This window comes from Acanthopagrus latus, chromosome 16 (assembly GCF_904848185.1).
Source record: "Acanthopagrus latus isolate v.2019 chromosome 16, fAcaLat1.1, whole genome shotgun sequence".
Taxonomy (NCBI): domain Eukaryota; kingdom Metazoa; phylum Chordata; class Actinopteri; order Spariformes; family Sparidae; genus Acanthopagrus; species Acanthopagrus latus.
Window position 1 is genome coordinate 3,208,651 of NC_051054.1, and position 18,149 is coordinate 3,226,799.

General features: G+C 42.8%; 1 protein-coding gene across 3 annotated transcripts in view; it reads left to right on the forward strand.

Annotated features, from left to right (window-relative positions):
• The window catches only part of slc4a11 (solute carrier family 4 member 11), a 101,041-nt gene that overhangs the window by 12,620 nt on the left and 70,272 nt on the right, over positions 1 to 18,149 (forward strand). Inside the window, exon 2 of one of the 3 annotated variants that reach the window (XM_037071265.1) lies at positions 8,179 to 8,480. The exons of 1 other annotated variant lie outside the window; for it this stretch is intronic. In XM_037071265.1, the coding sequence (XP_036927160.1) occupies positions 8,444 to 8,480 (37 nt within the window). In that variant the 5' untranslated portion in view covers positions 8,179 to 8,443. Of the gene's footprint in view, positions 1 to 8,178; positions 8,481 to 18,149 lie in introns of those variants that run through there. One more of the 3 variants, XM_037071267.1, reaches the window with a different exon arrangement.

Here is an 18,149-nt window from a genome sequence, read left to right on the forward strand (position 1 = left end):
TCTCGCAGGACTCAATCGCAGGCCGGCCGGGGGGAACGTGTGGTTCCAGAGGCGGGGGTCCTAACTGCTAAACTCTCCCTCTGCACCTTATTACTTGTTAGTGGTTAAGGCGGTTCACAAGTGGTGATTCATCACTCACTAACACACACACGTACCAAGCTGTGAGCTTCCTGGAGGCCATTCCCACCTCCAGTCTCATCGTCCCTGTTGATGACGAGCCGCAGAGAAGCCGCGGGGTCATTCCAGACGCCTGTCTGCACTCTCAGCTCTGAAATTTCATCTCTTTTTTCTTTTTTTTGACTGCACACGGAAACCTCTCGCTCAAGTTATGTGGTGGAACTACTTCTTGATGCCAATTAGCTGCAGAGAATGAGGAAGGAGAAAGTGTCCTCGAGCCCTCAGCTGGAGCATGATGGGATTTCTCTTCAGGGAGGGGGGGAAGCTGACAGCAGTGGTTGTCAGGCAGTAATAACACACACACATACAGGTCAATGTGTGTGTGTGTGTGTCCACATACAGCACAGCTCACTCACTGAGACGACAAATAAACACTAGTAACATATTTCTGCAATGAAATAACTGTTAACTCAAATATAATAAATGTTTACCGTACGTCTGCGTGTGCACGATGTGACAGCGTTGGCATTATGAACTCGTCAAACAAAGATAAACACATGTTTGTCGTCCTCTTCCTCCGAAGCTCCTGCAGGCTGCTGCTAGCTCAGGACTGTAGTGAGCTTACTGGGAATTTACATTTTATTGTACAGACGCACACAGTTTTAGTCCGAACCACAACATGGCACCGATGCATTCGAGGACCCTGTAAATTGCATCTGCTGTTTACCGATAGCTGCATGGATTTGTATTTACCAATATACTGAAGCTGCAAGGAGGGAGTGAATTACATTTTTTAGAATTGTTTCAAGCAGAAATGTCAAACATTGCTGGTTCCAGCTTCAGGAGTTGCTGCTTTCCTTTCTCATTTATGATGGTAAATGAAGAGTCTAGCTTTCTTTCTTTTCTTTTTTTTTTTTTTTTTTTTAAGGATTATTTCGTTTTGGCTTCTATTTAGACAGAACGGCTGTTAGAGTCAGACAAAACGCGGGTGAGAGAGAGGTGAAGCTGCAGAAAAAGGCCCACGGGCTGGAATCAACCCAGGACGCCGCTGAGGACTCAACCTCCTCACACGGGTCACATGCTCCGCCAGGCGCCCGGTTCTTTTTGTTCTCTGACCGTCGGCTGGACGAGAGACGTGATTTCAGGACGTCACAGGGAAACTGTGAGGAGCATCTTTATTCTCGACATTTTATCAACCAAACTGCTTATTAAACGTGTAAACAATAATTGTCAGTAGTTGTAGCTGGCATTGAGAAAAGGCACTTTCATTATAGGATATATTTAATTATTTAACACACATGATATTGACCCGGTCGTCATGACTCATTATTATCATGATGGAGGGGAAGAATCATCTTTTTAAAATGAAAGGATTACGCACGGAGAAGCATGTCCTTGAAAACGATGCTTGTGCGTGTGTGGAGAAAAATGTGTGTAAGCCATTTTAAAAGCATCTGATTCTGTGAATCAACTATTCAGTTAACCTTTACACTGTAGCATACTGAAGGTAGAAAACACTGTTGGGTGGAAAAATAAAATAGCAGCTCTCGTCTTCTTTTTCATTACGACCGTAAAGGTGCCTTGTGTGTTTCTGTCGAGCTAATAAACAACTGCAACTGACAGTTACTGTCATTATTGATCAGTTTTATCATTTCTTTATTAATTTAGTGCAAAAATAGTGAAAAATGCCCCCCAGGATATCTTCATATTGCTTGTTTTTGTAGCAAACAACAAAAGATATTTTATCTGACATCAAGAAACACATTTTAGAAGCTGGAACCAAATAAAGAAAAACTATTAATGCAATATCAGTTTGGGTCAACAAACCTTATTTTTGTTCTGCTTTTCTCTTCCGTGCACTCGAAGAAGAAGCATTATGAGACACTGCATGTTGTAGCTGCACAAATGCATCCTGCCCGGCGACGCTGTGTTGTTCTACATGGCGGGGAGCAGCATTAAGAGCACTTTACTGTACTTTCCCCTTCACACTAAAAGCATCGAATAACAACAAACATCAACAAACACAAAGCACCAGATCTTAAAAAAAAAAAAAAACAGCATTATCGTAGTCAAATGACATTCGGGACAGAGATTCTAATCTTCAGGGTTTTTTGTTTTTTTTTCCACGACGACTTAAGCGTAAGTAGACAGTGAGGGTTGGGTGTCAGGGACAGTTGAGCGGTGACACATGGCCGTGGCAGGTTACGTGAAGCCTCTCATGTCCGACTGTTGCAATCAAGCATGCAACGCCGTCGAGAGGGGGTTGTTCTTGAGGTCCGGGCGGTGTAGATGAGGTCATGAAAACTCTCCTTGTTCAGGCATAGTAGGTGTTTTGTTTTGAACAGACGTCTGGTTCCTGGCAGCTATAATTAGAGTAGAAAAAAATGTGTTAAATATTTTGTTTATGTAACTTCATTCCCCCTGTTTTTTTCATTGTATTTTGACAAGCAGAGCGCCAGAACCCCTCTGTCCAGTATGTCAAGTCTCTTCATTAGTCAAGCTGGGATAATATTATTGTGAGATTAACAAGAAATACATGCACATTAATGTTTATAAAGCTCCACCCGTGTACGTTATCATGGCTGTTATATGTGGCCAAGGTTAATTAATCACATATCCCATTTATTTGTTGACCGAGGAAACTTTCACCCATTTCCCTCATGTAAGTGTGTAGTTTAAACACTGCTTAAATGTTTTCTGTATAAAATCTGATAAATGACTTGATTTTGAATGAACATAGAGGCCTAACATGTACAACACTTCCATCTGAGATGCACTCGAGTAACATTGAATAAAACAGATATTCACAATTCAAGAAAAACTTCCTCAAAGTTGAATTTCAGCTCCGTGATTTTGGAAATGTACGTCCAAAAACTTGTCTGGTACATGTCTCAGATACAGTAAATTAAAGCCACTTTGATGTGTTTTTATCATAACAATGGATCAAACGAGTGAAAACAGTGAGACGGGGATCTCCCACTGCAGTAAAAACCTACAAACAACTATTACCTGAATCTGCGGCTCCCTGCAGCTCACGGAGCTTTACGCTGAGTGTGAGCTCGTTGTTTACTCGCCGTTCACGTTCTGCTCGGGATCGAACGGCAAACAGACGACGACGGTTACCGACGAGAGCAGAGTTAATATTGGACTTACATTCTCCACATGCTTGTTAATGATGCTATATATATGCAGGATGTGTACATAAAGGAGCTGTTTGCCCACAAGTTCGACAAATAGTCCACTGGAAAGGTGATGAAATGTTCATGTCGTGTTTTACAGATTGTTGTCACTGCCCCCCAAGTGGCCAAAGGAATGTTAATGTAGGTCTGATAACCAAATTTAGGCACTTCTTCTTAAGAATATGTATTTATTTTACGTATGAATGAATTGGCCGATATGTTGCGAAGAGGTTCGTTTTATAGAATTTACTTGAGCTAGAATCTGCAGTCTGGAGATCGTAGGTGATCTACAAGACACGTTTTTGGACTAGACACAACGTGGACGTAGTCTCGTTGTCTCCTGCAGGTTTCTGACGAGCCACTGTGAAGCTCAGTGTCTCGGCTCCAGCCGTCGCCATTTTCGCAGCGCCTGACTCCGCTTGATCCTCAGCCAATCCAAAAAATTGAACGAAGCCTGGTTGCTAATTGCAAGCAAGTGGCCTTGCTCTTAGCGTAGCATAATTTCAAGCCTTAATATGATTAAAAATGAGTGAGTCATATAAAACTTTAGACACTATAGATTAGTAGAGCGAGTAAAAGATGTTTATTCTGCTTAAAGTTCAGGTTTAAAATGGGGTCTTACGGGATTAACTGTTTTTGGATGCAGCCTCAAGTCGTCATTCAATGAACTGCAGTTTACGGCACCGTTGCGTTGGCTTTATTTACTTTTTAAACTCTGTAAACACAAATCAAGAGTGTTTTATTAAGAATGAAGACAGTTCATCATCGCTGCATTGCTTCTTCTCAGTAGTGCCATCGAGTTCTCACGTGAAGTGAACATTTCGAGTGGAAGTTTAATGTCGTCTGCGTTGTTTTTACTAAGAAAAAGAAACATATGCTTTGTAGACTTTACTGTCCAGCATTGGTAGAAGGCAGGAAACCCAAACACTGCTCAAACCGATAGCCAAACCTGTTACAGAAGCAGTAGTTCAGGTCTGACATGACACTTGATCTCTGTCAGTCACGCTGCCTCTCGGCACTGAGCTGGTCCTCCAACAGGTTCCAGGCTGAAAGCGTGAACTGAGAGACAAACACAAGCAGAAGATTCATGTATTTCCTTTTCTGTGTACAGCTTATGTTCACGTTTTGCAGATTGTTTCCTTCCCCCATTTCCACTCTATCAACCTCACTTGCCATGTTAATAAGATTTGACTTTTCTGGCTCCAGTAGATGAAAACAGGAGTCACCTCAAGGCTTCAGCACATCACTCCAAGCACCTATAGGTGACAGACCGCCTGTACGGCCATGTTTTTTTTTTTTTTCTCCAGGTCACTCTTATTGACATTTACCAAGACGTGGTTTGCGAGTGCAGACATGCCGCTCGGTGTTTAACTGGAGTGCCCTGTCATGTCACCTGGGTTGCAGGTTCGTGGTGGGTGAGAACACTTGAATTATCCTCCTGGCGAGGATGCGCCCCGGCTCACTGAGTGACGCATTTGCCCTCGCAGAGCGTAACAGTTCTTATGCAAAGCAGACCCACCGGCCATACCACACACAGTGATGTTATATATGCTGGCTTATGCAAATGACTGACCTTTCACAGAGCATCTACATCAGGGGTGGGAAATTAACTTTTTGATCCAGTAGCCTCTGTGTCTGGCAGATTCCTGCGTTCAACCAAACTACTCATTATTCCATTTAAAAACAAAGAGCTGCTCAAATCTGACTCTGTGAAGGGAAAACACTGTGGTTCAAGACATTTAACAGTGTAAACAATCGGAACATTTGAATTCAAGTTGAAGCAATTATCCTAAACCGTGTTATTATTTAAAAATCCAACAAAATGTATGTTATGTTGAAGCAACAAATCCGTCTTGTCTTACTCACTCGCCGCTTGTTGTTACTCAGCCAAGTAGTTTGCAGCTCAGCAGCATTATAATGTGATATTAAATTCTGTGTACTTAAAACAAAACCTCACCCATTATCATATTAACAAAAAAAAAAGCCTACAGCAGCGTTTGCGTCATAGGAAAAAAAAAAAAAAGAGAGAGGTTTTAATCTCCTAACAGCAGATATTGTATATTGTTATGTAATAATGTGTGTGGATTTATAGAAAACGCAGCAGCAGCCTCGTGAACTGCTGCTTAACCTCAAGTATTATCTTCAGTCGCTTGTGGGAGGAATATTAGTGGTATTTATCATTTAATGTGATTAGTTTTTAGTGTGAGAAATGAACAATTTCAACAGGAAATTTCCAGACTGTGTTCCCGTTTTACAAGCCTGAAGATCGACAAGAGAAACTGACTTTATTTTAGTGCCAGGGAGTCCAGTTTATTGTATCCCAACCCAGTTGAACATGAAAATGTTTAACATGTAGTGGTTTCACAATTTAGAGATGTCTAAATTATTTTTGTATTGCCTGCGTCTGCGTCACATGACCATCAACTTTATAAAGGCTGCCGTTCCTTTGATTTCCTTTCATTTTTATCAAGAAATATGCACATTACTTTCCTAATCCTGGCTCAGTGAATGTATGTGGTCTTCAGTTCGTTAGTTCTTACGAACGTTATCGCCGGGACTGTGACGTATGATGCCGTTGCTATGGTGGTTGCTATGGACACTGCTACAGCGGAAACCACAGCGTGCACGTTGTTTGTATCGTTTTTTTTGCTTTGTGTAGTTTTTCTGGGCTGTTATATTGTTTGTGTCCTTTACTGTATCCAGTGTTGTGACCTGTCATGCCAGAGCAATCTTTTCTAAACTTACATTGCTTGTTTCGTGGTAAACTGTGGCTGGATGACTGACGGTAATCAAACCGTCTACGTTTGTTTATCTATTTTGACCTTATTATTCTTATATAAGTAATTGGGGTTTTTTTGGGGCGGGGAAACTGTCAAAGTCAAAGCTCGTCTTTAAATTCATTTCTATTTGTAGATTCAGTCTGTCTGTCTGTGTCACCCCACAGCTTGTTTAAATATCACTTTGAAATCTATAATTTGTTTGAAAAGTATTCTGACGAATATTTCGCACCCAGAAGTATTAATCAAGAAATGAAAAAGGCTGCCTGACATGTCCTGCTGCTCTGTGCAGTGTTGATGTCATATCAACGATTCAGTTTCAGTTTGTGTTCCTCAGTTCAAACTGTAATTAATTGATTTGATTTGTGTGTTTTTGGCTTCGCGTGAGTTCACAGTGAAACCAGAATCACATGCTCTCGGCGTCGGCTTGTTTTTTTGGACCGAGTCGAGGTTTACCTGTCATCATGCACGACTGGAGATTTTGGCAACTAAATGCGGAGGTGTCGGCACAAATCTGATCCCAGTCCCTGTCACTTTAGGTAGGCATGATGGACCTGTCGGTGCTGTTTGCCATAATTTACACACTCTGGTCCCAGTTAACAACATGTACGACAACTAGAATTAGCTGTGGCTGTAACAGTGGGTTAGTCTTTTATTATTCTGTCCCGCATTTCTTCCTTGTTCTGGCTGTATCGACAGATGTTTGACGTGATTTTCTTCCCACATCATGGCAGAGTTTTCAGTCGGTTTGTGTCAGCGCTGCAGTGATTTTCAGTCGCTTCTTAGGATTTTAATCAGTTGATGAAAATAAAGATGAAGTCAGGAAAGAGAGCGTCAACAGCGGTTGATGATCCGGCCAGATGTTCCTCCTCAGTATCTTCACCTCGTGTATCAGTTGTGCACAAGATGTTTTGAGAGTAGATTAATGCATCACGGTCTCCAGGATGTAACGTAAGCAGCTGACAGTTCTGCAAACTACAAATACGTCCAAGGTTGACATTTCCAAGACTTATTCTTATTATTGGCTACCTTTCACTTCAGGAGGTGGAGGGGATGTTGATTGGAGTGATTACGAGGCGAATAACAGAGTTCGAGTCACGCCGCTGGATATTTCTAAGAAACCAGGTGTTTTAAAAGAGACCTGCGGACATTTCCAGTAAGTTTTGTCACAAACAAAACTTGCTGTTTTCACAGGATTGTTGGACCGTCTCCATCCGGATCGTGGATCGTGTATGTGGCAAGAGAGAAATAGAGAATTGAACCTAAACAAAGGAAAAGTGGAAACATACTTCACTAGAAAAATGTTCTGCCGTTTGATTCAAATTTAACCAATATTAGATTTAATTAATTTCACATTTCTAGCTACACATGAAATTCGAGTGAAACTGTACCTTTAAAAAAATACTAGTACTCATGTTTTATGCCACAGGAAAAGATTGACACAATAATGGGGCGTAAAATGTTTCATTTAAAGATGAATATAAGAGGAAGGCACTGCAGAGATCGATCAAACTGTCCTGGTATTTGTGTATTTATACTGCAAAAAGTTAGTATCTTGATATGTAATATGTCTTACAATAATGAAAAATCACAATTGTTCGAAGCCAAAAGACAAAATAAAACTGAGAAAAGAAGCAGATCCTCACATTTGAGAGGCTGGAATCAGACCAGGACCTTGAACAACAGGCCAGACTCAGTATATTTAAATGTGAGAGACATAATGAAATATAAAGAGAGATTTAAATCTCCTCAAGCCTGACAAAAAAAAAGTTTATTTGAGAATTGCAATAAATAAATCCATGTTGTGGTGAAAGATTACATGACTACAACATGTTAGACTTGTACTTTCCCACTGCACCATCCTTGGATTGACACAAGCCAGTGTTGGTGTGCAAGTGTAGACACATGTGGTGAGATCGTGGACACAGATAAGCTCGTGAAACTAGTTTGGTCAGTCGGAGCTGCGGCGCACAGCAATGGCGACCAGGTGAGTTGACGTGGCTGGCAACGAGATGCCATGTTGCATTTTGCCGTGTCGAGAGAAACGTGTTGGGGAGGTGTGTCTTGACGTGCGGTTTGCCTCGCTGCATGCCGCCCTCCCATAGGCTGCCGACTGGTGAGCTGGGCTCGTGAAGCGGAGTGTTGGGGAAGGGAGGAAGGCACTAGGACCCAGCGGCAAGGCAGCGAGCAGGCAGGCAGAGTGGGGCTGAGTCACTGCATGTGTCTGAGAGGCAGTCAGAAACAGAGCAGAGCAAGAGAGCAGAGGTGATCTCACACTCATCAGCACAGGATAACACAACCATGATGGGTTGACTTGGGGGGGAGGCGGTTGGAGAGAGGAAGTGTGCATTCGCCACCACTTGCTCAGCCATGGAGACCAACAAAGTTCTTCATTTTGTGCCTTCGGGTAAGTGGATCAGAGCTCTGAGAGCTGCTCCTCAGCTGTGCACGACACAGCGTTCACTGGGAGAACCTTGGGGTTCCCTACCTAGTGAAACCTGAGAACCCCCTGTGAAAAACATGTGCAGCTCACCTCCACTTCCACTCTGAGGGACGACAGATGTTCGGGCGTGCATGCGTTCGACTGTACATACTTGGTGTTTCATGTGTTTGTTCTTTCTGTGTACTTAAGCAAATGTTTGTGACAGAAATCCTGTTTTTTTTTTTTTTTTGGTCCGGGGGAGGTGTGGTTGTAGACGCCTGTTTGTGCTTACAGAAATGCAGATGTTAGTGTATGAGAACGCGTTTGCCGTTTTTTCCTTTTTTCTTTTTTTCCCCCCCCCTTCTTTTTGTTTATGGCTGGTATGCGACACCAGACGTTTTTCCCCGTTGTATTTTCTTCAGTTCAGGAAACTGAACCTTGAGAGAGATAGAGAGGAAAAAAAAAACAAAAAAAACCCCCCACACATTGCAAAACCTCCTCCCGGAGTGAAAACGGCAGTATACCTGTCGAGCGAGTGGGGGGGGGGCAGCTGGAATGCAGAGGGGAGCCTGGGCTCATAATGCACTTTCTCATGTGTTGCACTGACGGCGCTCGTGCAAGTGCGGAGAAGGATCAACACAGCGTGAGAGGCGTGTGTGAACGTGCACATGCATCTGTGTTTACTGAATTAGTGTGTGTGTGTGTGCATGAGGAAAATCGAGAGAGAGAGAGAGATGTGTTCATCCACGTATCGCTGTCTGTGTGCGTGTGTGTGTGTGTGTGTGAGATAGAGGAAGACGGACAGATTAGTGTTGGTGACAGCCACAGGAGAGCAGCGAGTTCCCCCCTTCGCTGAAAGTCCTCAGAGAGACCGGAGCCCATTTGGAGGTGTGATGCGGCTGCCTCCTCACTTTCATTTTGTCTGTCAAGGCATAGTGGGATACTGCGTCTCAGCGTGTGTGTGTGTGTTAGTGTGACTGTGTGTGTGTGTGTGTGTGTGTGTGAGGAGAACGTTATGTGGGATAATGTGAGTGCGGGAATATTATCTGAGTGTGTGTGTGTGTGTGCACGAGCAGCTTCTACAAAACCCTTCGTGTATGGGATCATGTGTGGGAATATATTGTGCATTTTTGTGTGTGTGTGTGTGTGTCAGAGTTCAGTCGTGCTCTCTCTCCCTCACGAGATGTGTAAGAGTGTGTGTGTGTGTGCGTGAGCGTCATGCACTGTGCACACTAACTACATCTCAGTGTGTTTCGGGGCGTGATGGACACTGCTGTGTCTCGTCCTCTGAAGAGTCATTTGCATTCATTTGCTTAGTGTTGATTGCAGGCGGAGAAGAGGGCAGGTTTGATCCGTGCAGCAGAAGGAAAAAAAAATTTAAAAAAATTTGGTTCTGCAAAACAGAAAAGGGTTTTTTTCAAAAAGGTTTGTCACCAATCAGAGGAAAGGTTGAGGTCTGAAAAGGATCCTGAAGCGTCTTAATCGAGGATCTCCTCCGTTTTCATTCTAATTGTCTTTAATATTCTGTATGATGTAATCAAACCTTGGCTTTAAATGAGCATAGAAACATTTCACTGCCCAGCAGAACAAAATTGCTGAAAAAATACATCTGCAGGAATGTGATGGAGTTATTGATCACCACCAGTGACTCAACAATTACTTTGCCAGCGGATTAGATTTCTTGCTTTCCAAACTCACTTTGCTGCCCTCTGGATTCTCAGACAAAGCCGAGCGAGCTTCTCTGCGCAGCAGCTTTCAGCATACGTAGCAGGAACACGTTGTCCATCACAATGTTCGCCTCCAGCTGCCTCTACAGATCACAGAAAAAAAGGTTTTTATTGGTGTTGTTGTCTACGAGCATTAGCAGACCTCACTGCAGCGCGTTGCGCGCAGATCTTCCAAATCGTGTCATTATCAGTGGCAACCTGCTGACAGGTGAAGGAGCAGCTGGAGCTGTGGGAGGAGGTCAGGAGATACAGGATTCACTTTATGGAGCTGTGATTTACCACGGAGCTTCACCGTGTCATTACACAATGTGATAATACTGCAGTGAGCTCCTGATCTCATCCGGAGGTGCAGATTGTATTTACCTTTCTGATATTTTTGTTGTTGTTGTTTGTTCGCTTGCCTCCAAAAATGCAACAACAACAAATTACTGCAGCTTTTAAAAGTGCAGCGTGAGGCGGTGTCGCTGAGGATGAACCGTTTCCTTCAGTGCTTTTTCCCCCTCATGTCGTGGAAAACAGATTATGATGCTTGTTCATACATCAGCTGATATCCAGACACACACTATATATACATATACACACACATTTTTGGGTTGATCCCTTTCATTTGGTAGTCAACAACTAAGACACAAATGTAATGGAGGCAGAACATTTGAATTGCTATTGTCCAAAACAACATCAGTGCACACACATAAACTCAACTTGAGAACTATATATTATCTTATTCATCATTTTCTACTAAAATATTCTCAAATCGGTGCATATTTGACCACATATACTGATACAATACATCCACATTAATAGCCGATTATATACGCCAACCAATATATATCAGTGGGCTTGTTATTGGCTAGTTTATTGACTTTCAGTGGATTCATAGTTTGATATTGTTATGGAGATAAATTGTTGTTTAAACACTGTAGAATTCATTGGAGATGTTGTCGGAAACGTTTGTTGTCAAACCTCAAGTTTCATCACAGAGAACACGATTATTAATATCGTGATCATTTTCAAACCATATCGTGCAGCCAGAATTGAAAGTATTTAGCCATAATTGCCATAATTGATTCATCCTATGATTCTTCTCAGATGACAGTACAGGTTCTGATCCGGTACCAGTCATCAACACGACACATAGACACGACTTATTTTCCAACTGTTGTATACTGCCGTCCCTGTGTGGATGTTATGTAATGGATCCGTTACACAAGTTACACAAGTCCCTCGCCACTTATGGATATTGACGACTGGTGCAGTAAAAATCTGTTGTTGTTAGTGGCACCAGATGCTGCTGGGAAGATGCAGGGTTCCCTTTTCTAATAAACAAATAAGGCGGTACTAGAACCAGTGCAGAGACTCGATCCAGTGTTTGGTGTCATATCAGAGACATTTCCATTACTGGTATCAGGATTAGCGCCCTACTAGCCTCCAAGCCCGAGAAATTAAAGACGTATTAAAGACAAAAAACCCTTTGAATTGAAATATTGTAGATTAAGCATCAAACTGGTTGCAAATTTTGTCTGCTGGCTTCTCGATTTAAATGTTTGAATTCGTGTTTTTAAGGACGAAGATTCAGCTCACGCCGAATCCTCTTCTTCTGATTAAACATCTTCATCACAATGCCAAATACCAAAAAAACAAAAAGAGACCGTCTCCCAGCGTCGTGCTGCAGGGTGTCAATCTTCAGGTGTGACAGAGAACGCTGGTAATCAGTGTTGCAGCCGTGACCTGCAGAGCCCGAAACCATCAGCATGGAGGACACATAGTGGCTGTGTGAATTAGTAGTTCGACCATGTGGAAGTGGAGGTGTGTGTGAAGATGGATGACGTGTGCCTGTGTGCATGCGCGTGTGTGTGTGTGTGTGTGTGTGTGTCCTGTAGATGTGACAGTGATCTCTGATCAGTATTCACCGCTGGCAACAGATCTCAGAAGCTCCAGCCTCTGAGAACAGCCATCTGGGCAGAGGAGAAACACACATCGACACGCACATACAAATTATTATACAGTACCAACATGCAAAAAAACAAAAAAACAAAATACACACCGAGACGAGACACGCTGAGATAGCTGCACTCGCACAAGCTTTTTTTTGTTTGTTTTTTGACGACCTACACACACACACACACACACACACACACACACACACACACACACACACACACACACACACGGACGATGTCACAGATATTGTCCGTACACACCAGCACGTAATTACATACACAATTCATTCTATCTACATAATTTGTTGGTTTACACACACGAAACAATTATGTTGATGTGTCAACACAGACACTCATCATGCACAGTTCAAGGAACACAGAGTGAAGACGACCACACACACACACACACACACACACACACACACACACACACACACACACACACACACACACTTTCCCTTGTTTGTCTTCATCAGTGTCTTACTCCATCTTCTTCTTCTTCTTCTTCTTCTTCTTCTTCTTCTTCTTCTTCTTCTTCTTCTTCTTCTTCTTCTTTGGGTTTTTTGTTTTTGTTTTCATTGTCCCTTTCCTACGCACATGTTTACATATACACACACTCTTTTATCTGAGTATTGGAATGAATAAAACACACACACAAACACACACACACACACACACACACACAGCTGTAGTGTTGACGATACGTTGCTGTCAGTGTGCAGACGTCCTGCGTGACGTCAGTTGTGAGTTTCGTCCTTGTTGTTGAAACGTGTCACTTAGTTTTCTCACTCTGACATCAATCAGCTTCAATTAGCACATTGACTGCAGCTGATGCTAACCGTGGTATAAATAAGGATAAGAGGAGTTCATCCATTTACATGTTTATTTTATTTTTTATTACGGTTGGAAATGATCCAATACTGTAATGGTTAGAGAAGCACTATTTGGGATTTTTTTTCAGCTAACACCTTCTCATGGCCGTTCTTCTTCTTCTTCTTCTTCTTCTTCTTCTTCTTCTTCTTCTTCTTCTTCTTCTTCTTCTTCTTCTTCTTCTTCTTCACCACAATATTCAAGGTACAAGTGGCTACCTACTGTATCAGAGTTTGTAAATGCTGCTGTTGTTAATTGAATGAAAGCAGTGTGGCTTTATATACATCTCCAATATATTGTCAATAATAAAATAGATACATCTGACTTTATTTGACCTCATATCAAAATCAGACATTTCTGTATTCTCCAGAGAGTCTCTGACTTATCTGACCATAATATTTCTGTATTTTGGCTCTTTTTGTGCAGTGATGATTTTGAAAAAAAATGAAGAAGTAAGACCTTCATGTATCAGAAGACCAGATAATGTCCTTGAGGTAACACAATCAGGACTGCAAACATAAAGACACAGTGAAAGGTTGAGTGGACTGTGGACTGCAGCATTTCCCTCGGATGCAGTTGCTCACATTAATGCAGCTGTTTGGTATTTTGGTGCAGTTTTGGTGACTCACTGTGTCACAGTGCTCCGATGCTGCGTTCTCTTTCCATCCCTGTAGTAGACAGAGGTCCGCTGCTGTTTATTCATACTTTGCTTGTCTGCATTTGCCTTGAAAATGTTTAATTTCCCCTCCACCAAACTGTAGCCTGGCCTCCGGTCAGCACGCTGACAGTAACTGATGTAATCAGGAGTCACGATTGACACCGGACCCCAACACACCCACTTACACTTTATTATAAAGATGGATTATAAAGATTTTTCCTCACCTCAACAAGGTGTTTAGCTGCTGCAGATGCACCTTGTTCCTCTGGTCATGATTATCCACACTGATGGCACGATGGGTACAAGGTGTGCACGCCAAGAAGCTTTTACTTTTAGCTTTTACTCCATTTTCCTGCGCACTGTTCGATGTTCCTTCGCACTCGGTGATCTCACCGCTAAAGCAAACATGGCAGAATCATTGTCGAATGATGGCATGGCAATCAAGATCGCGATCTGCATCAGAGCTGCAGAGATGAGCCGGTTAATCAACCAGATGATCGACAGAAAATGAATCAGCAGCTGCTATGATATTTGAATAATCATTTTCCGAGCAAAAATGTTAATTCGCTGGTTCCAGTTTCTTAAATATGAAGATTTTACAGATATTTTTTTATGAATATTGTCGGACTAAACAAGACATTTGAAGACATTACCTCGGGTTATATGAAATTCAACTGCTTTTGACATTTGTCCACAGCACGATTAAAATATGATCATGCACCGATCAAGCGATAATGATAAAGGATGGATCTCCATCATATTGTATTTTAGAGTCAAGTCAAGACCCCACTAGAGCAAAACTTGAGGTTAAACCTGAGCTAATGTTGATATGAGTAAGGCTCAGGATCTTCAACCACTTGTCACAAGTAATTTTTTGTATAATTAAAGAATTCCTGTATCGTCTTATTTTTAAAAAAATGAGCGTGTGCAGCGACTGTCCCCAACATAGTTTTTCGTGTTGTTTTTACCACTTCAAATTAGCAGTACTCGAGCACAGCCAATTATTTCTTTGCTTGTTTTATTTGAGCTCATTTCGCAGCTCGTTCTAAAGAGACATTAAGACCAGGATCAAGTTATTATCAAGTTATCTCACACCTTAAACTAAACATCTGCAGGCAGAGCAGGAGAGAGATCGTGAGGTATTAAAACAAGCTCCCTCTCAACATCTCGATTAAATCAATCACAAACTGTCGTGCCGTCAAACACTCCACCAAACATCAGTTCACACTGCTGTGAAGTCCAACTAACACCACGGTTGGATTGCTTGATGACATCTCCGTTGTGTTTTGGTCTTCACAGTAGGCTCAACATGAAACATGGTGGGTTTGTACTAAGAATCTTTTCAGAATTACACCCTAATGAGGAATTTCCATGCTATTTAAGCATCTCTGTTAGAAGCACGCACAAAAATAGCCCGCGTAGTTCCAACGTGGTGTTTAACGTGTTACTTCTGCAAAAACCTTCTACTTCCACATGTCTGTGCCGCTTTACAGAGCGAGTATAAAAAGCATCTGTATTGTGAGTATGAATGGGAAACTGTGTTGCCTGCTTTTTACAACAGTCAGATAAATGGGTGCCTAAACACCAGTTAGCTGCATCCTAGAAGAAGAACCAGTAATCATAAATCAAGTTACACCAGTACGGTTATTTCTGTCGTGCACAATTAATGGGGAGGTCGTTTTATTCACAAATTTAGATGCAAAGCTTTTGTTCCTCGTTTTGTTTTTAGCAGCAGATCCCATGTTTGAATTTCAAGTGTTTAAAAGAGAAAGAGGGAAAGTGGAAACCGGTGTTAGCCGCTCCTTTAGTGTACGCCTGATCCACTTTAATTTGACTTCACAGAGGGGTCGCATCCTAATTGCATTCAAAGTCCAATACATGCTTTTAACTCTGAAATAAAACAGATATTTTTCGGCTGCCGTTTGTAGATTTAAAAGTGGAGGAATCGTTTGCTAAGTCGAGCTGAAACGTGCACACACGTGAGGACGAGGCTGATGTAGCTGCACACAGACGCACATAAATGCACATGTTTAGAGAATAAAACGAGCGGCGTTGGTGGTCCTCTCACGTCTTCGGTCGTGACAGCTGCTGCGGCTTGCTGCTGTTGTGTAATTAGGCCTTTAGTTTGCCGCCACCCTCTAAGCATGCACACACCCATTCGCCTGCAGATTAAAGCCTCCTCTACAGGTTACAGCAACAGGAAGCAGCACTGTGCACAGGGCGAGCTACACGTTTCACTTCCTATTTAATATTGCTCTCGTATGGTCTGCTAAGGCTGCACGGCGTTTCAGGCGCAGAACAAATTGTTCTGTGCCGAGTACTTTCTCCTTTTTCTTTTTGCAGTGAATTTAATTTAAAAACCAGCAAACAGAACACAACGGAGTGGCAGACATGGCGCTCTGCTGCTCCCCTCCCCTCCTCTCCTCTTGATATGTGCACCCCCCTCCTCCTCCTCCTCCTCCTCCCCAACATAGTAATTATTCCAAGATGTCTGAGGATGCCCGTGTCGATGAATTCCCAAACCTTGATTGAGAAGCTTCCCCTTTCCGCGTGACAGAGCAGAAATACCAATGTGCTAAATAGAGTGTGGCGGCATGTACGGCAGGTATAACGCAGACTGAGGACACTTTATTATAATGTCACTGTCGCATGAGCACGCTGACACTCAAACACACACACGTCGTATTATATATGATCCATGCAAGTCAAACAAGATGCACGCTGAACTGTAGAAAACAAGTTGCATCATGTTGAGCGATGAGTTCTGCAGGCGGAGGTTATTTATACCTGCCTGCTGTTTGCATACGCGGCAGTGACGGTCTTTATTTTAACGTGTTGTTCTGTACTGTTCCTTCAAACTCGTCCGTCTGACGACCTTTCTGTCCTTGTCGCATGTCGCGACTGTATCATTCACGTTTTTCACATGCTGCAGCAGCACAATTACATCCATCACCTAGCACATTTATGTATCTGTAGTTAGAGGAACAGTTCAGCCAAAAATGAAAAAATTGGGCATCATCTGTTCACCCTCACTCTGATGGAAAGTCATTTTCTGTTGCAGCGTTCTTCTTAACAACTGAAGCAGAAGAGGACTAGTTTTAAAATGGCTCCTTACAGCTCGCCTGGTAATCAAATCCCAAATTCACACCGCAAGATTTTAGCCCTGATCTCACCGTCTCTGATGGTTTTTCGGAACTCGCTGACAAAAAGCGAGTTCCCCCCAGATCAGGGGCAGATCAGCGCGCGGCAGTCAGCATGTGTAACCTGCTCAAAGACCAGAACCAGGAGCTCGGGGGACGGCGTGCCGGCATGTCGCCGACGTCTGCTGGACAGAATATCCTGCTGAGTTGCAGAGCCAGTCACTGAACTACAATGTTTTCAAAGCTGTCCGTGCAACTTTATCCATCCTCTCATCTGTATTATGTTATTTTTCCTCCTGGTGTTTTTTTGCTGCAAATTCAGCGCACAAACAACCAGAACTGTTAGAATCCCGTCAGTCTCCAGAAGCCCCGAGATACCAAACTAATCTGAAAATATGTTATTTTTTAAGACAAAATCTCCACCGTAGCCTCTAATCTAAAAGCATTAATCTGAGCCGGCTGCACGAGATCAGATGCAATCCTCTGTGAGATTCAACAGAGGAGTCGAAATCCTGAAGAGAGCGATAGTCTATCTGGGGCACGAAGCGGTGGTCTTTGTAAAGTCACCCTTGATGAGGAAGGCCTCTTCATTATCAGACTCTCTCTGTTGAAGATTATGCAGAACGAGCTGGATGGAGCAATTTTATGTTTTTTGGCTAAGTCAGTTGCTCAGGACAACACTGCAACAACGAATTATTACGTGGACTTCAACATGACTTGAGGGGTAAGTACGTAACGACCGAATTTTCATTCTTGGGTGAACTTAACCTTTAAAGTCTGTCCTGTCGTGAAGTGCACATTTAAAACGGAGCGGCTTAGTAAGTGGCTCTGGTGCAGAGAGACGTCGGCGCAGGTCAGAGTGAGCGACACACAGGAGGGCACAAAGATCTCACCTGCAGTGTAAAGAGATGCCTCGAGACACAAAGTGGACAGAAGACGACACAAAACCGCTCTCCACCGGTGTCAGGTGGAGGATTAAACAAGACAGCTAGCAGTGAGACGTACTGTAGGACAATAAGCCGGAGGAGAGTCGGCAATTCGAGGTTCTCTTCATTTAAATTCTGCCAGTGTGGAGCCGGATACCACTAAGCTAAGCAAAGAGACAGACAGCTTCTGAACAGGGCAGGGCAGGGCGCTGACACTGCTGAGGTTGGTGGTTTGATTCTCTGCGGGGCCCCCAGCAGACATGAATACTCAGCTGAGAGGATCCATCGATAACTAAGAATTTATACGTCCTATGCATTTTAAGACGTCACCGCTCTAGTCCTCGTTTGGCATATTGTGGAAACATACACAGCGTACACGTGAAAGAGGACCTC